This window comes from Azolla caroliniana, unplaced genomic scaffold (assembly GCF_043228905.1).
Source record: "Azolla caroliniana isolate FFs.n. ecotype wild unplaced genomic scaffold, voAzoCaro1.0.p SCAF_7, whole genome shotgun sequence".
NCBI lineage: Eukaryota > Viridiplantae > Streptophyta > Polypodiopsida > Salviniales > Salviniaceae > Azolla > Azolla caroliniana.
The window spans coordinates 3054582-3081203 of record NW_028230442.1 but is presented as its reverse complement, the minus strand read 5'-3'; the positions used below and the strand labels follow the sequence as shown (position 1 = coordinate 3081203).

Genomic DNA, 26622 nt, shown 5'->3' with positions numbered 1-26622 from the left:
TTGATATCCTAGAATCCTCTCACTAGGATATTTCAAATATTTCAAATAATATTTTATGCAGTCGGGTCTTGATAACATCCAAGTAACCCCACCTTCCAATGAAAAAGTGCATTTATAACATGCCACTTCTCGCAAGGCCCAACACAATATGAGAACTTCACCGGACTATTCAATTCATAGGAGATATAAGTAATGTGTACAAAATCATCACTGGGTGATTTACTCCATTAGTTTTTTCTTTAATCACATCACAAGCTGTGAATCAACCTCCTTTATTCTGAGTTAAAAAATGAATGGCTCCAAAGTGGTACTCCGGAGCTAATTTATTATAATACAAAAGCTAATAAAATGGCTACAATCAGCAATTAGTGCAAGGCTTATTAAATAATCTAAAAACATGAGCCCATGACGGAATACTGAATACTGAATTAGGCGCTTCATAACTCAAGTTAATATGGTAAAAAATAAAAGAACAGATTTATACAGTAGTATAAAATTTATTTTACTTTTCTACTTGCTACAAAAAGAATAGCTCCCATTTGGTGTGCAGATCTTGATCAATTTGTCCTCAGATGGCATTAAACTCACACTGTTTCACGTATATTATACAGAAACATTTACAAATAAGATGGAATAGCAAAAGTTATTGTGGAGAGATGGCCTCATAATCTAGTGAAATCAGATGCAAGACGACCTTGATTATTTGCAAAATCTCGCCCACGAAGAAACCATTGAACCCCAAGTTGTTGGGATGCATATGTCATAAAAGAAACCAATAACATAGCTCCTCCAATCACCATGCCGAGGCTGTGCCACCACAACCAGAGCAATTGTTAGCAAATAGGAAGTGGTTGACCAAAGATAATGGAGATCATGCTGTAGAACAACTTGTAATAATTGAAGCCTAATTTACATGCAAGTGTTGGGTATATTAATTAGCTAAGTACAAGATTATGAGTGGTTTCACTGATGCAGAAGTCCACCATTTGTATTTATATGCTGAAATAGATACAACCCCAACTGTGTTTTCTGTTATCTGCTGAAACAAATACAAGCCAAAGTTTCTACCTATAACATCTACACAACCCAATAATGTTTTTTGTCTTGCACCTGCCTAATTTAGAATGCTTTTATTCATCATATATATACTTTTTTCAAACATCAACTAATATCTTTTGTTTCTACACAAATATCAACGTAATGCGGATACAATCATCACATCATTAATTCACTTCTATGTATATTATGACATACCGAGAGAAGAGAGCAGTAACGCCAAATAATAAAGGAAGCCCCGGTGCAAGTATTGCCAGGCTTGCCATGCCAACAGAATAGAGTACAGTCTGATTATCCCAAGTGGCTGAATGTCTATTGCCTGCATGGTTGGAAATAAAACAAAAGTGACGCCACTATCTCTGATGTGTATGACACTTAAAGCTCCATTCCAACCCTTTTCACTTAATAACTGCACTTGAATGTTAGTGATTGGGTTTTCACCTCATATTGCGGTTTCCCACCAGTGATACAATGTGTCAACTTTAACAAATGAATAAAAACTACTTCATGGCAGCATAAGAATAGAAAGAAATTTCATAGAGCAGTGTTCGTAGGTTGTTCACAGCATAGTGGTTGCATGCATTAAGAGTAAGGAGTACATACATAAACAATGTAGGAAAAACTATGAAATAGTCATGTTTGTTGCTTTATTTTTCTAAATGCCCTAAATTTTCATTATTTGCCCAAATGGCCTTGGTCAACCCCAGAAAGAAAAAAATTATGAATTGATCTTTTAATAGCTCAAATAACACATACAACTGAGGAAATGGCATAAATTGACAATCAAAGTAGCACCTTGAGGGGTTGATTTCATTAAGGGCATTTGCAGGAACATTTGGGGGAATAATGAAAAATCTCTTACCTTTTCCAGAATCATGCTGAAGAGGACTTGTTACTATCACTGACGATCCTAATAACATTTTCCCCCAGGCAGACATGGCTTCCAAATACAACCCATATAGCAAGGAGAAGAGGAAGAATGTCCATTCATACAGCAGTAGCAACCCTGTCAGAGGCATGACCTACACATAGAAAACCAAACAAAATAAAATATGCATCAAAGCTCATATTCAGTATACAACCAGCTAATGCCAAATGATTGTTACAAGTGGTTTCCAAAAGTCATCATTCTTAACTATTAAATGATCATCAATGCAAACGTTTGATTACACTGGTGGAGGAATCCTAGCGACTAAAACCTATTCCCATACCAAAAAAATAATTAAAAACCATTAAACTGTGGTTTCTGACTGTTGAAACCGAACCGAAAACTGATTAAAAAAACATGAACTTGACCAGAACCGTTTAAACTGTTAAGCCACGGTTTCATGGTTCGGTTCAGTTCAAACCGAACCGTTACTGACTGTTACGTGGAACCCATATGCTAACCTGTCTTGGTATGAGGAACAATGCAACACCAAAAGATATCCCAGCAGAAAGGAAGCATGCAGCAATAGAAAGCCCTCCAAGAGCAGCAGGCACTTTCACATTGTTTGGGCCTAGTCCAGATACCCCATTTGAATACTGCACCATTTGATTCAAAGTTCAAAAATTTATCTTAAAAAGTGACACAACTTCTGAGAAATAAACCTCAAAATCACTTTATCTTTAAGTAGACACAGATACGCACATACTTTGAAAGGATGAAATGCATAGATAGATCACACTACAGTGGAAGATCTCAAAACTACTAAATGACAAGCTATGACTTCTTTACATTCCATCCAGAAATTCAAAAATATTTGGCCACTAGTACAGTGTTAGCATTTTGCTTTTCAAGTACTGTATCCATTCCCTTAGAGAAACCCTAAAACAATGTTATGTTAAACAGTTCCGTAACCATATATAAAAGCGGTTTTTAAGTTCTGACCTGTAAATTTGAAATGTGAGGCAGAGATATGTTGACACTAGAATATTTATATACAAAGTTCCTGGTAAAGCGAAACAACGATCCATTCCACAAATGGCACTTATGAAACTGGAAGCATAAAATAGAAAAAAGTGGCATTCAGTCTAAGTGACATTACAAAATCAATTTTCAAATCTTCAACAGAAACTACCACGAGACAGTTTACCTCAGAGAGACAGCTACGACAAAGGAAGAGTACGATGAGGATTGGAGCTGTGACCAATGCCCATATGAACAGTTGCACATGAGGATCTTGGCCACCACTTGTCCCTGGCAATGATTCTTCTAAGGTTACACGAACATCCTATGATTTCAGTGTTGTGAGTGAACTTTCAGCACAAAAGTAGGTATTTCAAACGACTCTGAAAAAACCACGTTGTAAAATTCCTTGGCCATGTACCTGCCAATACCGAACTGGTTCTAAAAGCCAAGCTGTCCACCAATCCCATGGTTTTAATGGACCGAGAGTATAATGAATTATTCTTAGTTCCGATTCATCAACCATCCACTGTTACAAAGTGAACTTGTAACCAACAGAGAATGAGCATAACCTCCATATCATAACGAGTCAGCACATGCATATAAAGCATCTCAGATACAATGCACACATCTGATAAACATACAAGACTATGATCAAGGTAATTTAAAAATGATGATGGGAAGTCGGAATCATAGTTTTAGAATATTTATATACAATATGCGTACGATACGTATGCTAATATTCTAAAAGTATTCTACCCTTTTTTTAAATACTAAAAATACATATTCTACAGATAAAATAGATTAAAAACATAGAATAAATTAGATACTTCTTCAAATTTTAAAGTTTTTAAAATTTTAAAATTTTAAATTCTTGTTACATAGAATATGTGTAGAATACTTCAGAGAATTCTAAAACGTATTCTAAACATAAAATACACAGTTTTTAACAATTATGGTCTGAATCAAATCAAATTGCATCTCACCTTTGTTACCTATTTTCTAATGTCTTCATATTTATCCACTTATACTGAAAATGGCTACAATCCAGAAAAACTTCATGAAAATGCAACTCACAAATAAAAATATTGTAATCAGCCTAAGGCATCCATCCCAATAATTTATCCTGCTCAAAAAGAAAATACTGATGCTATTTACTCCAACTAAGAGGAAAAACTTGTTTCTTTAAGCTTGTACTGTCTTGTTTTAAGCTTGTGTTGTCTTTTTCTTCCTTGTATTTCCTAAGAGGCTGTCAAACCCTTTTCAGTGTATAAGCAAAGGATATTAAGTTTCTTATTTTATCCTTCTGATACTGAAAGTTTTCTCATATCCAATGTACAAACCAGATGGGTAATATTAATTTAATTCTACGGTCTACCATATGCCAGTGATAAAAAAACAAGTTGCATTTAGCCCCCAGTCCATGAGATGATATTAAAGTGTCACCCCTCAAGGAACTCACCAGAGGTCATAAAGAGTTCTGCAAAAGCAGCGTCTCAAAGATAACACGAAGATAACGATATGACCAAAGTATGCACTCCAACAAAGGACACTGTTTACCAAATGTGAAGATTATGGTTCAAAAGGACCATCGAAAAGTATGAAAATCAAATTGGCTATAGATGCAAGATGTCAAATCATGGGTTAGACTCGACAGCCTTACCTTGTTTGCAAGCATGTAGAGACCCACGTCAGCATTGTACAGGGTAGAAAGTCTCTCCATCATCACTGGCCCCCTTAAATGCCTTTCTTCTTCAGATAAATGAGGATTAAAAAGCTTAGCATTTGGAAACTCTGAATAGTAAGAATTTAAAAAACCTTGATCCCCTGCACTTAAAACAGCTCGATAAATGTGAGAAGCCAGAAAAACCTGGGTAAATGTTAACATACTGAAAGCATATAACCTCCTGTGTATGATGGTAAAGTCGCCACTTTGGTCAGCATGTCTTTAAAAACCTCATGAGATGGTTCAACGACCATTACGCCTGAATTGAGCCTCTCAGAGTGCTTAAGGTTTGCACAAAATTTCTCACATAAAAAAAGATCCTCTATGTTCTTTCGCACTACGGTGTCGGCATCAAGGTATACAACTGTAGATATACCATGCATGTTAGTGTAGCTATTTTTAACTGTGGCAAAAAACAAATATTTTCTACCTTTCTTGTAATTTGTCATGTTGAAGATTTTTAGCTTAGTGTAAACACCCCAAAAACGCTTAGGCCTTCGGCTGTTTGGATTCGCTAACAAGTTGATTTTTTGGACGATCCAACCATCAGCCTGTCCTGCCATGAATGGAAAATTGAGAGTTTAAACTATGCAGACAATGGCATATGCACCCTCAGACCTCCTCATGCATATAAAATCCATGTTCATTCTTTATAAAAGCTACAAAAGGGATTCACAATAGACGATAGACATCATGTCATGTAGATGTGCAGACATCACCATGCACATGAGGAGACAACAGCATTATACATCCATATGCATACATAAAGGCAAGGTCCTATTCCTTTTTTGTAAGAGCTGTTAAAACAAATGCTAAAAACAGATTAGAAACACTATGGCACGCACATGTTCACACCTCCCCATGGGCATTAAAAAGGGACAATAGCATATTCCTTTTTTGTAATTCAAGTGGAAATTGAAGCATTGATATGTAGGAGTGATCATGAAAAAAACTTCACCTAATCTGCTGAGGTTCATTTTTATGGATGAAATAATACAAAATTATCAGAAATACCAAAAATTTACAGAAAAATTATCACCAGTTTATACATTTTTTCAATATTTAATTTTATTTAGAAATATATCCAGCCAGCAAGTTTTAGTGAATGACGCATGTTTTTCCTAACACTGAAAACTCAAGAGTGTACCTACAGAAAGATAAACATGCAGTAGAATTAGAATGATGCGGAACTCATTGAAAGCAAAGGTAGTATATTTTAACATGGTAGTAACATGAAAAAAGGGCATTCAAATTTTGTTTTCCTTACATAATCTAGTAAAACGTATGTCTCTCTACCCATTCATATTCAAAAAACCAGCCAGTATCTCAACAGCAAGTATTTTGATTGGTTTGGAAATATAAGGATTTTTTCTCAACCCCTAAAAGAAGCACCCATCGGCGTGTTACAAAGGCCTATCATTGGGAGATGAATATCATTCTTTTTGCAGTGATCTTGCATTGGTATCAGAAAAGTAAAATGCAGCAAAGTGTAGTAATTCGGGTGTCCTTGAAAGGACGTATAAAAGCTCTATGGTTGGGAGTTGGGCGGTGAATCTCATCTAATTTACTGTGATCTTACATCAGTTTCAGAGTAGTAGATCCTAAAGATAGCCAATTGGGCATGCTATAAAGGTCTTTGGTTGGGTAAATCTCAACTACTTTTCCAGTGATTTTACATGCTAAAGATACACTAGAATTGTCATAGGATGCTACAAAGGTTAATCATTTGGAGGTGAACACCGTCTACTTTTTCAGTGATCTAACATTGGTCTCCACAGTCGCATATGTCAACTTTATCTGCATTTCATCCCACCTAACTTTGACAAGTTGTAAGCGGTGTCAGTTCTATCGAAAGCTTCTCAGTGGCCTTTTTGTGACGTTCTCCACATCCCAGAGAGTTTCCAAGTTTGACATTGTTTGACTTGTTGATACAGTAGTGGGATGTGAACCTTACATTGGTATGATAAGTAAAAAAGAAGCACGATGTTACCTCAAGAAAATGAATGGTTGTGTCCTTTAAGATACCAACAATGTTCAAATAGAATGGTTGAGAGGCGAATTTCATCTGATATTCCAGTGATCTTACATTGGTACCAAAGTAATAAAAAGAAGAAAATGCTACCTGAGGATGATTGATTATCTTGTTTGTGATTTTACGTACATACATCATTTGGAAGTAAATCCTCTACTTTAAATTGGTTACAGATAATAAGTAGAGATACTTGATTGTTGGCATCGGGCATGCTATAAATGACTGTCATTTCACCAAAGGTATTGATGGTCTATTACTTGGAGGTGAACCTCATCTACTTCTACATTTAAAGGTTTCTTTTTCAGAGATGAATATCATCTAGTTTTCCTGCGATCTTACATTGGTATCTCAGAGTAGCCAAAAAGAAAGAAAGAAAGAAAATAGAATGTTACCCGAAGAAGATGGGCGATCTTTTCTGAAACACCATCAGAAACGAGAGCAACCATGTCCTTTGTTGTTCCTGTATCTTTTAATGACTTGCCAAGGACACGAACACCCAGTGCAAATTCATCTCCGTAAAGAAGAGTAACATATGCTTGAGAAGAAGAAGAAGATTTGTGCAATTTGTGAAGATTTGTATTAGCTTCAGCTAGTGTTGACATAGGGAGGAGAGTGCATGAGAGGAAGAAAATGACCGATCTCCATCTGAGAGATGATATCTTCATGGTCCCTCTCCTCTGTCTCTCAGATGAAGATGAAGATGAAGATGAACTATATATGAGATGCTTTTGAAGGGGGGGAGCTTTACAATTTAAAGTGCTTTTGAAGAATCTGTTTGGCTCAATTACAAAATCAGCATCAAATTTTCTTTCTGCAGAATATCCCCATCCCAACCCATTCCATTCATCCTTCATCCAATCAATTCTTTCCTTTCTCGTTCCCGGAAGGCCTCCCCCCCAACCGAATCTTCCACACTACGAGAAATAGACGAGTGTTCCGGCATTCGATCCTCGAGAATTCTTTGCACTTGGATGTCCTTCTTATCGGCCTCCGGAATGCCAGTGTCAAGAAAGCCCTTCCCTTATCCACGTATTCGGAAAAGAAACGTAACCTCTTCTATCGACCCTGCCATTCGTGTGTCCCAATTATGCTTTTTTCACACGCTTTGGTGGCGGATATGTGAGGTTATGGGTTCGCAATTTTCATATCTTCAAGCAATTGCTTCGTGACCTATGAGAGGTTTAGGCGTCATCAGCGTGTTCTTATGTGATCACATTTGCTAAACCAACACACAAACATCACAAACCATAAACATTGGTTAATTGTGTATAGACAATATAACATAGAGAGACGAAAAAACAAGTGGATTCCACTCATGTTTATCTTACCCCGCATTACATAGACATGTATGTCGATAGGAATGGCACTAAACAAGAACTCCACATTATTACCCAATCCAATGGACAAACACACAAAAATTGTTAAATGTATTCTACAATCGACACAAAAAAACAGCTAGTGAGTTCTAGCATTGCATGCCATTGATTCATGATGATACAATAGTATGCGTGACAATACAAAATTTTGAAGTATGTTCTCTTAAGAGCTCCAGTCCCATGAGGCATGTATGTAGTATTATGCTCGCCTTGAATGTTCTTGGGTAATGCGATCTCCCATTAGATTTCTTCACGGCATAACACATTACAAATTGCTTATAAGATAATATAATGTTTTTGTTAATAAAAATGGCACGCACAGTTGCTCATTCTATTCGATTTTTTAAAATTTTAAATTCTCATTATTGTTGAATTGGTGGATCTAATTGGTGTGGGTGAAATGTGAGCTTAGCTAATAGTAAGCATGTTTAAAACAAGGCAATATGTGTTGAAACACAAGAAATTCACTCGACAGACAACACTAGCAGAGTAACTATACATTTGTGAGATATGTATAATCAACAATTAAAAAATGTATAAATAGGTTAGAAGTTACGAAGTTTGTATAGCTATATATTTGAGTACAATGGAGTGGTATAATGTTTGATGTTAGATCTTAATATTATAGATTTAGATATTGATCCTAATGATTTTTTGGAAATATACTTAGTTTGTTAATGTGTACGGTTTTGTTAACTAAGTATAGTTTTGTATACTTAGTTAAGCCATTGTTTCCAACTCTTGCTTCTTCCTTGAGAAAAATGGCTTTGTAGACGGTTGCCCACAACCCAAATGTTGGAAACAATGTCATATCTAAATTGACATGCTTTCTAGGAGTAGAATTTACACCCTCTTTCTTGCAAGCATGCATAATCCAACTCCCCTTTCCCATAAGCTTGACATTTTAGTCGAGGCATAATCATATGTGTTATTGTTCCATGCCATACTCATGGGTTCTCACAATTAGCTAATGACCCCAATCCACGATCCATAAGTCTTCTTCCTATATGGAACCTACAATCTATCCATTATTCAATGTTGCGAGCTAATGGACCATGCTAATTTAGTGCAAATGGACCATGCGAGTTAGTGTTCGAGCAAAGCTGCCTACATAGGTAAAGACAAGGTGAAAAGCCCGCCCAGCTCCGTTGTGTTCCAAGTACATGGCTCAATCACGATGCTTGCACGTGCTGAGCCTACCAATACGTCGTAGGTACATATGTTCTTTGGCCCAGAGTGCACCTTTCAACATAAAGGGGACATACACCCACTCAGGTAGTAACTAGTACACTAAGTGTAATAATCATACATCATACATCATACATCATACATCATACATCATACATCATACATCATACATCATACATCATACATCATACATCATACATCATACATCATACATCATACATCATACATCATACATCATACATCATACATCATACATCATACATCATACATCATACATCATACATCATACATCATACATCATACATCATACATCCTACATCCTACATCAAACATCATACATCATACATCATACATCATACATCATACATCATACATCATACATCATACATCATACATCATACATCATACATCATACATATATACATACACACATGCATGCATGCATGCATGTATGTATGTATGACATGTGTTGTGTCAAGTCAAAGGCTCTGATCCACAGAGCCAGAGACATGGCTTCCGCCATGGCACCTTCATCCCTCTTCTCTTCTTCTTCTTCTTCTTCTTCTTCTTCTTCTTCTGCCCTTTCGTTCCACCCTTACCTGCGTGTCTTTGGTTGCAGAAATACCCTCAGGATCGGCATTAGCAGACCAACCATCTTTGTTGTAAATGCATTAGCCAAGCAACAACCATCTCGACAAAATACTGCGAAGCCGTCTTCTTCTTCGAAAAGACCTGCAGATCTCCAGAGAGGAGGAGGAGGAGGAGGAGGAAAAGGAGGAGGAGGAGATGATGATCGATATCGAAACAGGAATAGTAGCAATAAGAATGTTAGCAGTAGAAACCAGAATAGTCGTAGTAGTGGTAATAGTGATAGAGGTACTGCTGGCTATGGGTATGGCGGTGGTGGGAACGTAAAAAGAGAACAGAGCTTGAAACGAGAACAGTTATACAGAGGTGGAAGAAAAACCAGTAGAAATTATGTTGAAGAAGTAGTAGAAGAAGAAGAAGAAGAAGAAGATGATGATGATGAAGATGACGATGATGACTACGACGATGATATTGATGAAGATGATGATGATGAGGCATATGAGTTTGATCCTGAGTCTTTGCTTCTTCCTCGGCCACCTGCAGGATTCATCCTTGATAGAGATGGCACCACTGTCTCTCTCATGGCTCCTCCGAATAAACGAATCACTACCATTGTAGGCTCTTTTCCAATATTTGCCTTCTCCATTACTGGTTATTCTGGTTCTGGTTGTTTTAACGTTATAAAATACAACGTTTGCTCGGCATTAGAGTTTTTACTTTTAATAGAATATTGTGTTTCATTATATTCGGGTTCACTGTGTTTATGCTGTATTAGGTTTTTTACAGTGGCAAAGTCCAATTTTTGTATTACGGCATTTAGTGTTACGAAATGCTATGGTCGATCTGCTAGGGTTTTCACTGCCACAAAAATGCCATATTAGTCCGATTAGGGGCTATTGCTAAGAAAAGTCTAGTGTTCAAATCTCTGTAAAGGTTTTAATGAAGTTTTTTTTACAGCTGTAAAATACCATGTCTATTCTATGTAAGGATGGACTGTTACAAAATACCATTCAAAGACTTTGTTATGGTTCTGGATTAGGTTTTTACTGCTAACAAGCTTCCAGTGTTCAACTCTATGCAAAGGTTTGGATTGGGTTTTTACTGCTACAAAATTCCATTTTTATTCGAACCAAGGTTTAACTGTTAAATAATACCATGTTTATTAGATGTGGCTTACCTTTACAAAATACCTTCTTGGTCCTGTACTAAGATTTTTCAGTCACAAAATATCTTTGCAAAAGTGTCTGGATTAGGGTTTGTTGCTGCAAACGTTCTCATTATGGTTTTTATCACTACGAAAACTGCAGATTTCATTAGAGATTCTGGCCAGGAATTTTACTTTTTACAATCCATTCCTTTTTATTTATCGCAGGTTGATCCTGCAACCAAATTGCCTCTGGATTGCCTCATAAGACGAGTTTTCTCGAGCATCGATGCCAGACAGTGCTTTCTTCTCTGCCCTCTTGACACGTGAGTCTATCTTAAATCCATTATTTTATACTATTGTGGAATTATTCCTGCCATATGTCATCTGGCGCTAAATGACTAAGATAATTCTCTGATGTTAATAACGATATGGATTATCTCAGTCCAGTGCAAATACTAAGAATCAATGGAGAAGATAAAGTTCTGAAGGAGGTTTGTATCATTCCCATCAGATGGTCAACTCAATTGATTTATAATAAAAAATTAGTCTGAATGATTTCTCATCTAATGGATATTATTTCGTGATCCTTGTGGATATTACAGATTACAGATGAGGAGTTGGAGGACATTTTTCCTACTGCATCATACGAACTAGCAAAGAGGCGCCTGCATCTAACCTTTAGCGGGTAATTATGCTGATATCTTTCAAAGCATGATTTTGCATTATCAACTTTAAACTCTTATATTTGCTTACTAAAACAGTGTTTAAGGTAAGGCCATTCTTCCAATTACCAATAATGTGTTCACAATTACAAATCAACAGGTGTTTGTTGTTTGTGTATCTTTCTAAGTGCTCAACTATGTATATGATCTACTATCCCCTGGGGAAATTGAACTTTATCCAAAAGCCTCAATCTTCTGAATGTGGTTGACATCCTCTCAATGTTGTTGCAATGAACCATGGGATTACAGACTTTCTCATTCAAACATGAATTTTCATAAATATCCAACATATAAGAGAGAAGTCATAACAAATAAACTTACGCAAATATATAGCATTACGAATATCACAAAAATATCTTTTATCCTTGTACGCTTCCTAGAAGAACTGTACTGGATTGAAGAAAAGGTTTAGTCTAAGTCTTAATATATCGAGTCTTTTAGAGGAGAAACTGTGGTATTTAAATATATGAACATTCCTTGATCATCTAGAATTCCAAGTTTTGAAGGCTTTCAAATGTTTTCTAAAATAACTATGTAGTATGGGCTGCATGATGATTATGTAGACTATGCTTTGGTTTCCATTTCTTTCTTTGCTATGTTTCCAAATGTTCAGGTCTTGAGGGCAAACTAGATATGTTTTGGGGTTGGGACATCTTCAATATACTATCAATTATTTTCTAAAATAAAAGCTTTCTGCATAATAGATATCCAAAATGTTATAGAAGAGTTGTTTTTATTGAAATTGGACACAAGGAATGAGGGTTGCTAACTTGTTGCAATGACATGCAGCTATTGCTTGACTTTGCGAGGTGGCTTTTGTTACTCAGAGAACGATCTAATGGATGTTAATACAGGTTTTGCTACGCATGATGTCTCTTTACGTGAATTTCTTTGCACAATTTTTATGCCAATATTTGTACATGTGAAATTTGAATCAACACTATGATGATTGTGTTTCAGTATATGGTGGAAGTGGTGACCACTCTTTACATGAAGGTGTTGAAGTCACTAGCTTCAGGATGGTATCGAATGTGTTCATCTTCATATATAATCAGTAAAGTACTAGAATGCAAGGAACTAAACAGGGGTATATCTGAGTTTGATCTCGTGTTTTTCAGAACGATTCTGAATATCTCGTTTACTCGCCCTTCGACCCACTTATGTTTGTAGCATATAAGGTAGAAACAAAAATTGTATATCAAATTATTTTTCTTTGGAATTTGATGTCATTCATTACACTGGGTGAAAGGAGTGAAAATAAGTGTATCATGTCAATTCGCAATTTATTTGATATTGTTGTTACTGTGGTTCCATTGCAGGATGAGGATACAGGGGAGTTGATTATTGCTGATGATGTAAATATCTTAGCACTTTTACTATTCTGTTTTATAATGTAGAAAGTGCTTGTCAAAATCTATGTTTGAATCATCAATTCCTGGAGTCTCTACAGGATTTGCTGGAGGATGAAGCTGTCCTTGATGCAATCGATGAAGAAAAAGAATTCCAAGCATATGTGGTATGTTTCTCTGAAGGTATCTCACTCAGCTTTCTCTCAGGCAATAATGGCTAACTTCCTGGACTTTTTGTTCATCAGGATGAGGAGATTGCAATGAAGGAAAGTTTAGATGAAGAAGCTGAGTTTGATGAAGATAATTAACAATTATTTGATGAGATGTATGGGTGTATGATATGCTGCTTAACATTGATCCTCTTGCAAGGAATTCGGACAATTGATGACATCTGGCAGATGTCAAAAACTTTGACAGCATTTTAAGAAAGCAATGGAGGGTTCCCCATCATGCCAATGTGAAGCTAGCCTGTTATGGCTTGATACTCTGGAAATGTCTCAGATAGTTTGTCTATTCGACATTCTAACAAACATCAATAGCAGCATTTCAAGAAAGTTACACAGAATCAGTTCTTCATAAGTCCCATTCCTAATCTTCAAATGTCGATGATGGTTTCAGTTTCCAACATTTCAATAAACTGTTGTGATGGAAACAATGGAGGGCCCCTCATCATCTCTAATTCAAAGCCATGCTATTTTGGAACAGTGCAAACCATAGGCTTGTTGATAGTCTTGAAATGTTTCAGGCAATCTATTAGTACTTATGGTGGCTTCTTGTGTGATGAGTGTCTCTCAAAAAAATTGGTTGAGATTTATTAAGATGCTTCAATTATTCAATATACCGATTCATGAGTAACAATTTATCAATGCTCTCGTGGTCTTTCTCTCTATAAAAGAACTGGATAAAATAAGCTACACCATAATTAGGTACGTATGAAAACTACATGAATAACCAGATTGCAAAGATGAAGCTACGAAATTGGATTTTCAACACATCACATGTTCTTTTTCCATGTCAATCTCTAATTAGATGCTGACATGCAAGTGGGGAATGGTCAAATACAAATACAAAAAATCCAAACCATTATCACCTACTTCCAGTTGGTCCTCCACAGAGCTTCAATAAAGATTAAGGAAGAACATTTTCAACTGATATAAACAAAGTTGTTCTGCCATAACTCTTCTGGTTTGAAGTAGTTTTCAACACATTAGATTGTTCTACACTTGGAAATTCGTGATTATAAATAACAATGTCGCATGATAACCACTTGAGGGTTAATACAATCTCAATCTCTCTATGGATTGTCATTATAAACAAACGTGCACACACCAAACACTGATAACCTTACACAAGGATATCCTCATCAACCACTCAAGCTAACATATTTTTAAAGGAACAACATATTTAGTTAGCACCTTTTCTCAAGTGAAGGAACACCAATCCACAAATTAAACTAGTACAAAGCTCTACAGCAGAATAATTTGTGGTTACTTCACATAGAGCATAGCGTGAACATATATAAGTAAAATACAGAAATCTGATACTGCTGTCTTGATTCCAGAACTGTCAAAAGAATGATAAGTACACATGCAATATTAAACGTTTACACGTACACATTAGGCATTCAAAGCATAAGAAAATTGTGCCATGTATGCCTTCAATCAATACAGTTTACATAAATGCATATACTCACATTATATCCATTTTCTGTCATTCTATCCCTCTTACTTGGTACATCATATAAAAACAGTATAAAATAATAAAAATACTGGAACCATCTTTCCTCACGTTCTTTCCTTCTGATTACATAAAGGCAGCAGACTAAATTTGTCCATCTTGTCCCTTATTTCTCTGGAATGTGAGGAAAAATATTTAGTCCATCAAGCTCCAGTAAATTTAAGAAAGAACCAAATACTATAATAGAGTGCATATAAATTGACCTAGCACTTTCATCCAGCATTATGCGAGGCTTGGAAGAAGTACAAGAATACTTACTTGCAAAATAACTACAGATGCAAGAATATAGTGTCCTAAGCAGCTCTTAAACTTTTTTGAATATCTTCAACTGTATCCCAAGAATTATGACCACAAGTTGTTCTCATAAATTTTGATCTTCTCAACTGCAGCAACCACCACTTTGAGATGTTTGGGCATCCCTTCCTGTTGCTCCTGTCCTTGCACTACCCCCATAACCAACCTTGATTCCATGTGACTACAAAGAAAGGAGGTTTGTAAGACATTAAGACATTGAAACCCATATGTGCAACGCATAATATCTCCACATCAAAATTTTACCTCATTTGACACATCAAAAATTCCCTCTTCAATCTTTTGGTAAATCTTTCCAGCAGTCTTAATAAATGCCTGTGCCACAGGAAAACCAAGAAAGCAAGTTTCTTTCATCCAGCTGGATCCAAGCATACCAAAGAATAACTAAATATGCATGCAGACGAAAAGTAAGGGACAGGAGAAAATAAACAAAATGGACTACAGCCCCCAATATAGATCTAAGATTGAGTACTGCAGCCGCATTAACACTCAATCTTGGGACGATTACAAGGAATGGCAGGCCAATTTCTAAGCTCACATCCAAACACCCACAATGAAGATAGGGAGACATGTCATCACACAGATGCGCACATGGTCACAGATTGAAAATAGAAACTGGGGGTTGGCCAAATGTTGAGCAGAAGGAGAGTTGTCACTTTGGTACACATCGCATATGAGGACATCAACATGCCTTTCAGTGCTTCCTACAAGCTTGTATTAGCTTCCAAGAACTCCTGACCAGGACAGAACCAAACTCCACTCTCACTCGGACAGTGGTCAGTAAAGGAAGAAGATAAGAGGACTAACGAATCAACAGCGGAGAATCGAACCTGCAAAATGCAGCTTCCAAACCTTGGCATGAAAAAGGAGCAAAAGAAGAAACTTGGGAAGAAGAGGGAGCTTCAATGGTAGACCAAACTGCCAAAACAAACCAGAATGTTGTTAATGCACCATGTCCAGCCATATCGATGCAGATTGTTGCAAGAAAAAGCATGGTACCTACCAAAGGTTGGCAATCACAAGCAAAAATAGGGATAATTGCAAGCACTACTGAGCTGAACAACATGTAGTTTGACAACTCAGGCATATCCAACCATATGAGAAGCCACAGTGAATGGTTTCACAAATTGTGGACACCTAAGTGGCTTGACAATATGGACCCAAGTGATGCCAACATGCACCCAAGTAGCCACATTGGGGATGTCTCATTCAGTAACAATGGTGAACATCAGAAGTGCATCAAGATATCTTCTATGTTCCTACTATTTCAAAGAACCTGGCCTCAGTTAATACTCATGTGTGCTTCATCAAAGACCTAAACAACAAGTCCTAATTGGTCACGCACAGAAGAACAGAAGGACAATCCCCCACCTACATGACTTGGGAGAGTACTTTGTAACTGTTGGTGATCCCATGGCATGCTGGCCTTCCGAGCATGTTACTATTTCATCTCTCTTCCTCTCCATCTCCATCTCCCTCTCCTATAGAGACAATCATTCAAATAAGAGTGGATGAGGCACATAAGGTGACTCAATATGCAACTCCAAGGCACTAAATGATATGCCCAAGCAAGAAAGATACATTGTACCAAGCCTGCATACAAGGAAGAAACATCCCCCTTCACCAAAGCATGATGGAGAGCAAGAAAGGACACCACTAGACTTGACATGAACGAGGTGGGAAGAATGGACTTCCTCAAGAAGAGAGATTTCCACGAGAGTTAGGTGGCCTCCTAACTTCTTCAACGACAAGTATATGAAGATGGAAGTCAGCAAAACAAAATAATTTATGCTGAGGATCATATGAGTCCAAAGGAAAGGCGAAATGAAAAGTTTAAAGAGATGGTTGGATCAATCGATCACAAGTGCTCAAATGGGGATTCACGTCTCCTGTGACGGCAGAATCAGAAAACACCATATTGCAGTTTGAAACTGCAATAGAGTAATTCAGACACAACTAGAAAAATGGAAGAGGCCATAGTGGGATGAACCATCCTCCTCATTAGGGACATGCACCAAAGGCGGGAGAATGGCGTAACTAAGAACTGCAATCCAGCACTTTGGACACATCCAAGAAGACAGGGAGAGGCCATGGCAAAATGAGGCATTCACTTCATTACAATTGATACCAGAGCCCAGATAAATGCCAACTATATGCACTACAGTTGATGGAAATTCATATACATTGCAATTCTCTTCCAATGAGACTTGCATAGAACCACATAACTAAAGGACAATTCAATATTAAGGGCAGCAAGCCAATTCAAATGTGAACACTAAAAACAAGGAAAGCTGGTTTTTGTCCAAACAAAAATTCAGCCAGGAAAGAATCATACCTCTTCAACATTTTGAGCTGTCTTTGCTGAAGTTTCCATGAAAACCAGACCATTTTCTTTTGCGAATTGTTCACCTTCTTCAGTGCTCACAGCTCGTCTATGTGCAAGGTCACATTTATTTCCAATAAGCATTATGGTCATATTTGAATTAGCATGGTTGCGAGCATCCTCCAACCAGCTTGCCAGATGATTGAAAGTCTCCCGTCTGTGTGCTTTTAAAAGAATTAAAATAAACTTAAAGTTGCCTTTCCAAATTAATCTTCAAACATCAAAAAGAAACTTTACCTTGTAATATCATAGACAAGTAATGCCCCAGCAGCACCTCGGTAGTAAGATCTTGTAATAGACCTAAATGATTCTTGTCCAGCCTACATTTTTAAGAAGAACAAAAGAATGCATTAATTGTGTTCAACAAATAACATACAATTATGAACGATGTTCACATATTGAAGTTGCATTATGGAATCAAAATCAGGCAAATATAAAGGCATGTAAGGTATGCAAGGAAGGGCTAGTGGAGGATGAATATCACTTGATTTTAACATGATCTGCATATAATGCAATTCGTGAAAGCTATGATGATATTTTACGAGGGGGTGATGACTTGAGTATCATACTAAAGAGAACACCTAGAAGGTTGAGCTCATATGTGTATGCCTTATTCACACATTGAGGCTTGGTGCTTCAAAGTATGAATATCCCTTCTTAGGAAGGAGACGCACATCAAGATAACTTTTGTACTTAGGTCCTATGGGTCAATATTGGCCTCTCTATGGACGCTAAAAACATCTATCTATCCTCGCCAATAATAAACACACCTACATCTCCACAATTCATTATCCCTTCCGTGAATCTCTTGATTACTTCCTTCCCTACATCTTGCATCATGTTTACTTTACATTGTCTCCCTCTACCATATCATATCCACTTTTCAGAGTCTTCATCTCTCGATTACCTTTTTTTTCACACCCCAACTAGTCACTTTTATCCTTGACCTTGCAAACTATTTCCTCTACAACAATGACCTCTCTTCAATAACTCTCATTGGCTCCAAGTCCTATCATACAAGCTTGTCCTTTAATAACTTGCATTAACCCTTTTTAACCAAAAGTTTTATCCTATCTCACAAATTCATGTTTCAATCAAATTGCCACTTCTTATCATCTATTGGAGAAACAGCACGCAATTACAAAAACCCCTAGTGTGTAAAAACCCTTGATATATCCTCCTAGTACCTTTAAAATGCATTTACCTAGTCCTCTTACCAGCACCAAATCATGGAGACCATTATTGACCATGTTGGTGAACTTCCACATAGATTCACTCCACAACCCCAACCAACATGAGACACCATGTCCCCTCCATACCACTAACCACATTCATAGTAGTTATGCACTTCATATTTGTAAAACCATCTTGGGAGACACCTTGTGCATTAAGACCATTATCATGGATCTTTTGCCAAACTAGAGTTTTTATTTTTATTTCAAATGGATAACTTAAATTCCCCGATATTTGTAAATATGATTTTTACCATAGGCCAAATTCATATTTCTTTTTTATATCTCTCTCTCTAAGTTCAATGATAAGTGTGCAATATCAACTGACTTCAGTTTCAGTATGGATAACATGAAATCGCCCATATTTGTAACCAATGCCAATTCCAGCCTCCTCTCTCTATCTCCCTCAAATTGAACAATGATCTAGAATTCTTTCATTAACCTCTGTTATTTCTCTTATATAATTACTCTTATCGAATATATTTACATGCTTATCTTTTTTACTTTTCCAAGATGTGTACACAAGTGTACGTCGAGGAAGTAATTACTCAAAGAATAGAGAAAACTATCTCTAGCATCATTAAATTCTATCTTTATCACATAACATTATGATCAGAAGATTTTAATATTCAAAATCACTAGTAATATCATATTGTTGCCCATAATATGCAATCATCCAACCCATTAAGATGAGAAAAACACAAATGGAGCAACTAGCTATTTTTATTACCTTAGGTCTACTTTAAAAGACCGCTATTATCCACACTTGCATGAACAAAGTTATGTAGATGCTGATGGGTGTATACTTACCTTTATGATTGACTCCTTATCAAAATTACGCATGTGCAAATTCCAACACCATAAGGTTCACATGGAAAATGAGATTGTAATCTTCTACAAGGGCAAATGATAATGCAATCTTCCATCTCAATTACAATCAGATGGAATAATACCGTGAGGATTTTAACATCCGACATAACTTGCAATATGAGATTGCATATCTTCTAACTCAAACATGTATAGCAATGCATTCATCCACTTCAATAAGGATGAGAAAAAAAAAACCATTTCATCAGAAGACTAGGAAACATTCAACATCACTCGTACTATGAGTTGTGTGAATCAGCACATGTAAAACAGTGTGATCATCCAAGAAAAATCCAAGAAATAAAAATCCCCTTAAAAGATCTAAACAGTCATGCTCACTAGTAATATGGGATCCAATCACATATGAAATAATGTAAGATTACATATCATCAATGCAACCACATATCATCAATGCAAGACTACATACGCTTCTACAAACACATATCATCAATGCAAGATTGCATATTTCTCTACAGAAATGTACACAATGATGCAAGTGATCCACGCCCATTTCTAGAAGCACACATCAGCAATGCATATTTCTCTACATACATTTCTACAAACACGTATCAGCAATGCAACATTGAATATTTCTCTACAGAAACGTACACAATAATGCAAATTCAAGATCATTAAACCCAAAAAATCAAGCAGAAAAGAAAATGAGAACATATGACACTCTTACCGTATCCCAAATCTGAAGCTTGATCGGTTTATTATCAATTGTGATCATACGAGCACCAAATTCAACACCTATGGTCAGATCATGTACAGGTTGAAAGCGTTTATCCGTGAACTGAAGCAAAAGGCATGATTTCCCAACTCCTGGATGAAGCAAAAAACTAACAAGTAAAAAAACACAGAACAAAGCAGCCACGTGTAATTGTGTACAGTGTAACCATGGTAAGCAAGAGAGAGAGGTTTTGAATAAAAATATAAAAGAAAATTCATATACAAAGGGAAAGCATACATAGTTATGGTAGAAGAAACAGATCAATGAATAAAACAAGATGGAGAAATTACAAGTAAAAAAATGAATGAATATATATATATAATTGACGTGGCTATATATATATATATATACACACACAGAGAGAGAGAGAGAGAGAGAGAGAGAGAGAGAGAGAGAGATTTGAAAGAATATTTACCTGTATCTCCGATGATAATGTATTTGAAGAGATAGGCGTAAGACATTATCACTAAATTCGAAGACTTAGGGTTTCAGATCCGTCCGTTTGGGAGAGGATGCGCAGAGAAACCTCGATAACCCGAGGAGGTATCGATCTGAGTCTTATTTTGGTATTGTTGTGAACGATGGAAGAATGGTAACAAGAACCAAAAATACATAATTCATTCGTTTCATATTGGGTGGCATAATATGCAATAATAATAAGTTCTGCGTTTATTACATGAAGTTTGAACCTTAGTTTGAACCTTGTGTTGGCATTGGTTGGGGTCATCATGTCCGCAAGACCGGCAAGTTGGCCGGTTGGGCTCGGCCTCCGCCATGGCCATTCTGGTTCTTCCCGATAGATGGGTCTTGGTTTGTTTGGGATCTAATGAAGACATGTCTCGAGATTCAAGATACGATGCATAGTGTGCAATAAAACCTAACCATTTGTCAGTTTTTAGCAACCTTGCATTTGTAGAAGGAGTTTTCTGGGCGAGAACAAAAGCCATCAAATATGATAGATCATTTAAGTATTTTGAGAAACCATTCATGTCGCGAGCTTTAGAATGTTATTAGGTTATTAAACACAAAGATGTTTGGGACTATGTTCAACCCAATCATTCTTGAAACTAGGGTTGTGGTCTCTTCGATCTTTGGAAGTCCTTCCATGAAGATTTGAACTTCTATGGATTTGACTTTTCTAATTCATAAAACGCTACCTTATCTAATAAGTCGTACAACATAAGAGATTGCATGGTTCTTACGCATTATCCTTTTACCTTGATAATTTGAAGCCTTTCATATATTGTCACTTCGTTTATCAAGTGACTTCCAAACACTAAAACTGTAGTAATATATCATACTAGAGATTTGTATTCTTACGTCTAGGAAACAATGATCGTATAATTTCATACACTCAACAACTATTTAATGCCATCAAATAATAATAAACTTGCAATATTATTACACTTCAAAGTTTAATGTTGATTCATAGCCATGAATCAACCTGTGTATCATGATCTACTATTCACCATTGCATTGATCGACTGCATTTACTTTTGTATTCTAGAATATCATTCATTTATGGATGTAGTTCCCATTATTATTCATATATTATTAGCATTAGCCCAACATATTGTTAGTAGGTATAATAGTCTATTATACTTGTGTTTGTGCTTATATCAATAGTTCTTTCTTTCATTCGTTATTTGACATGTATATTCATGTGTGGGATGAAGGAGATTGAAAGACAAAACACTTCTGATTGTATTTAAGGAGTATATTAATCACACAAAGTTTTGGACATTTTTCCACGAAATGTCAACATTTTTTAGTATAAACTTGAGATTTTCTTGTCAAGGTTCTGCATATTAGCTAGATATAGTCATTTTGGGGAGAATGGTTCCATACAATGTTTCTTGTTGTCAATGTTGTACTTACAAAGTTTTGCATACCTACACTAGCACAATAAGGTATAGGGCAATATAGTTCTATACAATATTTGACATATGTGAGGCTTTGTATACTCAGTAATGTGCTTTAGCAAGCAAGGCTTTGTGTAACTACCTATAACCCATCTTGACTCGGTGTATGATTTTATACAATGTTAAACGTTATTGAGATTCTACATCTGAAGTTTTGCATGCTCACAAACATTCACATTGTTGAGCTCCTACATGTGAGGCTCGACATACCTAAGTTAGAAGATTACGGTTCCATACAATGCTCAACATTATTGAGCTTATATAGATTACGTTTTTTTTATGTTTAACCATGTGTAATGGAATTAGGGATCATGTTTTCCCCAAACATTTAACATTATCAAGATATGCTCCACCAAGATGGCTTTTTCCGCCCCCCGTCGTGGAAGGACACTGCATGAGGGCTTCCGCTACTACACATGTTGATTGAACCCAATATATTTGATTATATGGATTCTTTGTAGCCTTTGGGCATCTTTTTGTTAATACCAAGGTGAATATTGACTTCTTCTTCGTGTTAAACACCTTTAACATTATCAAGTTAAGCTTTGACATACCTAACAATGTATAATGGAGTTTGGAAAGTTATAGCATCCAATAGTGTTGAACAAGATCAAACTTCTGCATACTACTTGGGAAAGCAAGGAAGTAACCATGGTCCCCTAGTTGCAACACCCATAACCCTTGCACGCAAAATCATTGTCCTCCGATGTGTAGGGAATCATAACACCAAGGTCGGTCTTATAAATCTAGCCCTTAATGTTTGAGGAACCACGATGCCAAATGTTGTAAAGACAAGCATTTGGTTTTCATGTAAGCAATGAATGTTAGCGCAAGTTTTTTGCTAATGCGTTGTGTGTGAGTGAGGACATTGCTATATTTTGTCTAGCAAATGCTTAGCCATTGATTAATCCTGGTCTGTTTCTAACAATAAGTTCTTCCCATTTTCAATCATAAATGTGAAACACGTGACGATTCAATTCTAGGGAGGAAATCATGTTGCCATATCAAGATTAACATTGCATAACGTTATATTTGCCTTGTTGGGTCGAGTCACATCATACTTACATGGATGCACCGACATGATGGCCCTTCTCATTTGAGATTTTTAAGAGCCCTCTAGGATAAAGGTGACCACATTATGTCAAAGTATTGTCCTACACATCTAATGTGATCAACTTCAAAAATGATTTGGAGAAATTTGACTACCACAAGCCTTGACCACCCAACCTTCGTCACAAATGCATAACTCAAGCAATTGAGGAGAGTGACATAAGTAAAGTAGATGATGTTTTATATATTCATACAACATGTTGCATTAGGGGAGGGGGGAATCACTAATCATTACTTTAAGTTGTATGCCATTCACAACTATAAGTTGTGATGTGTACATGCAAGCATCACTTGTTTGTAGTAGTTACTACATATAATATCAAATCAAGGTCATTCTTAGAGAGAATTATAGTATGGAGTCTACATCTCATATGCCCATATAAGTGTGTCTCTATGTGTTAATGCTAATGGACATATTGTGATTAATTGTTAAGCATATGAACTCAATTTTGTGTTGCTTTGAATTCCTATTTGTGTGGTTTGTTCATCTTATAAGCGCTTTTAGCGTTATTTGGATGCAGTTGGGTTAATAACAAATAGTATATACCTAAACTTGGGTTTCTTTTGGATAAGTTCATTGTATATAGTTATTTGAGCAAGATTTTGGTATGCACTCATATGGTAAAGCTCGTCGTGCTCAACAATTTCGGGTTAAGAGTAAAAACTATAGCATGTGTACACGTTCGAGATCAAAAGATGAAAACGAGAATCTTGCCCTTTAAATAGATAAACAAGGTAGTATACACAAATGAGGGACTATTAGATAGATAGATTGTATCAATGTGGTATTATTGACATAAAAGTACACGAGATTCACCTCAAAAACATGTTTATGTGTCCGATTCTCAATGCTTTTGAGATTTTTACCAATAAGTGTTGTCATGGGAGGTAGGCTGAGACAGAGATTTGAGGCAAAGCGATGTGCAAAAGGCCATAAGAAAGGTATGTGCAATTTACCATCATAAAAGTTTTTGTACCATATAATGAGTTCATATGGTGATTCTCCGTGTTCGAAAAAATTACTATCAAGAAATGCAATTGAGGGTATACAATGTGTTTGGGAGACAAATGTGTATAATGACAAGGCATGGATAGAAAAGTGCGGAGAGCATGCTCAACATATATGAAAGGTCAAGCACTCGAGTAGATTATGTCACTTCAATTGTTGAACTTGATTTTTGCCCGATGTGCAAAGTTATTGAGAGTTTTGGTAGTGGGCCAACATGTGATCTCACATCAAAGGGTGCAAATTAACCCAAATGAAAGCAATGGTATGCATTGTGAACTACTTACAAGGAACGAGGTAGGGATGCATTCACATGCGAAGGATGTGTGTTTTTCATGTTGGGATGATTATATACTTATGCAACTAGATGTAACATGTGTGGGGTAATTTATTAAGCACGACTGAAGTTGTGATGTAGTGGAGATGAAAAAAAACCAAGTAATTGTGCAATAATTGAAAATGTTATCTATAAAAATAAGATGAACCATGACTCAACAATCACATGGTTTTCCATAATCATTTGACTTGTTTACTCTCTGTAATTGTTCATCCATTACAAATGTCATGGGTGACGAATTTTGCAACACTTTCCAACATGTAAGTGAGAGATCATTCTTAGGATTGGTTACTTGTGGGGTTCGTAAGTAGAAATAGATAGGCTTAATTACAAACAATATGATGGAAAAACTGTAATTTGCCCTCGCCTCTTCGTTGCCTTTACAACTTTAACACAAAACAATCTAACTACCTTATCACAATTCTCTTGTCAAGTTGCTTAAATTTCAAGCTGCTTTAGGATTTGTTATCTCTTTTATAAAGAAGAACACAAAGAGCACGGGCATGAGAACTTCTAAAATAAGTGATAAACCTTCAATTTTAAAGTGGGTTATATGTCTCCACTTTTTCTAAATGTCAACTTACTAATAAGGTAACCCAATCATGAAGCCTTTTTCTCCAAAGGGACTTTATCTTATATTCACACATTCCCTATGACCGATCATGTTGAGCTTTGCAATATTTGAATTTTGAACTTGAAAGTGGGTTATCGTTGGATTTGCAATCTATGTTTTTTTAATTTTACTTCTCCCCATTTCTTTATAATACAAAGATTCCATTGTAATAGGGAAAAACATCTTAAGTTTGGGATATCCAAAGCTTTGAGGTCGAGTGCCAACGAGGTTTTTATTTAATGGTGTATATATCCTTAGGATTCCAAGGAAAACCCCCTTCAATCTTACATAAATATATAGGAGGATTTCACTCAAATAGAAATATACAATTTACTCATGTGAAAGCACATTAGACATATGTGTAATGAAATGTGTGTAATAAACATAACACGAACACATATTTGACTAAAATTATGCGTACATGTGTTGAGCCCATGTGCCATTAACATTGAGATCCTTGAAACTCTATTGTATTATGCAAATAACAATATTTGAACACTAGTGTTCTTACTTCAGGATTTAATGTTAGGGCCAAAGATTTCATACTACAAGTTTTGTGTGTGTGCATAAATTCTTAATGCAATGAAATTATGTAGTGGAAGGCCATGTAACCTTAGACAATCATACAAAGATTGCCGAACTAAGTGCTCAAAGAACATGAAATCATTCATATTGGCAAGTGGCTATTGCAAAAGATTCGTCGGAAAAAGACTACGCAAAATTTGGATGTAAATGCCTCACAACATGAATGGAAATGAATATTTGAATAACATGAACTTAACACTTCCACAATCTTCGTCATCTGGCATCAGATCAAACATTCTTTCTTCACAACACACTATATTTGTTGACAATTAATGCACATCCAAAGATTTTACACCTAAATAGAGGCAGAATGAACCAATGGTTAGTTAATATCCCCAGTAGAGAACATGCATTTACTTTTTTCCCTTGTAAATCTCTATTGTCTTCCTCGTGCATTCACTATATGTCACTCTTTGGCCAGATTGGCGTGATGGTTTACACCATAGCATCGAACTCATGAATCGAGAGAACTTGAGTATGATCCTCTCGACATGGGCTAGGCCCCCCCATCCCATAGATCGCAACCGATCTCCCGTGAACATTAGAAAGGATACCTATATCACATTCTCTCACTCTCTTCCCAATTGTATGCCAATAAATGTGATTGGATGATCTCCCACGAAACGAATGTCAACAAGGCCACATTTCAAGCAATACCCCCAAAGGATCAACATAATACCCAAAGAGTCATTATTACGAACAGACTGACACAC

The 26622-nt window shown here is 36.3% G+C and overlaps 3 protein-coding genes across 5 annotated transcripts; 1 reads left to right on the top strand and 2 right to left on the bottom strand.

Annotated features, from left to right (window-relative positions):
• Positions 1-419: 419 nt before the first annotated feature.
• Positions 420-7442, bottom strand: LOC147861555 (inositol phosphorylceramide glucuronosyltransferase 1-like). Its single transcript, XM_087322664.1, has 11 exons — positions 7095-7442; positions 5101-5221; positions 4849-5034; positions 4608-4771; positions 3366-3473; positions 3132-3269; positions 2927-3034; positions 2446-2580; positions 1919-2078; positions 1255-1375; positions 420-807 (listed from the first exon to the last, which is right to left on the bottom strand). Exons 1-11 carry the CDS (start codon positions 7365-7367, stop codon positions 663-665), a joined length of 1659 nt encoding a protein of 552 aa, XP_087178790.1. The 5' UTR covers positions 7368-7442; the 3' UTR covers positions 420-662.
• A 2300-nt stretch (positions 7443-9742) lies between these two features.
• LOC147861554 (uncharacterized) lies at positions 9743-13938 on the top strand. 2 transcript variants are annotated; one of them, XM_087322635.1, is made up of 11 exons: positions 9743-10468; positions 11227-11324; positions 11444-11492; positions 11604-11686; positions 12513-12577; positions 12684-12745; positions 12842-12901; positions 13043-13078; positions 13174-13239; positions 13318-13397; positions 13471-13938. In XM_087322635.1, the coding sequence occupies exons 1-10, from the start codon at positions 9776-9778 to the stop codon at positions 13378-13380; spliced, it is 1275 nt and encodes a 424-aa protein (XP_087178761.1). In that variant the 5' UTR covers positions 9743-9775; the 3' UTR covers positions 13381-13397; positions 13471-13938. The 2 variants fall into 2 exon arrangements, with proteins under 2 accessions (XP_087178761.1, XP_087178760.1); XM_087322634.1 differs by having other exon boundaries at positions 13318-13938.
• A 727-nt stretch (positions 13939-14665) lies between these two features.
• Positions 14666-20925, bottom strand: LOC147861553 (ras-related protein RABB1c). 2 transcript variants are annotated; one of them, XR_015530011.1, is made up of 7 exons: positions 20752-20925; positions 20289-20428; positions 17742-17824; positions 17457-17661; positions 15368-15436; positions 15068-15284; positions 14666-14923 (listed from the first exon to the last, which is right to left on the bottom strand). XR_015530011.1 is itself a non-coding variant. In XM_087322144.1 (6 exons), the coding sequence occupies exons 1-6, from the start codon at positions 20795-20797 to the stop codon at positions 15189-15191; spliced, it is 639 nt and encodes a 212-aa protein (XP_087178270.1). In that variant the 5' UTR covers positions 20798-20925; the 3' UTR covers positions 14666-15188. The 2 variants fall into 2 exon arrangements, 1 of the variants encoding a protein (XP_087178270.1); XM_087322144.1 differs by having other exon boundaries at positions 14666-15284.
• Positions 20926-26622: the final 5697 nt, after the last annotated feature.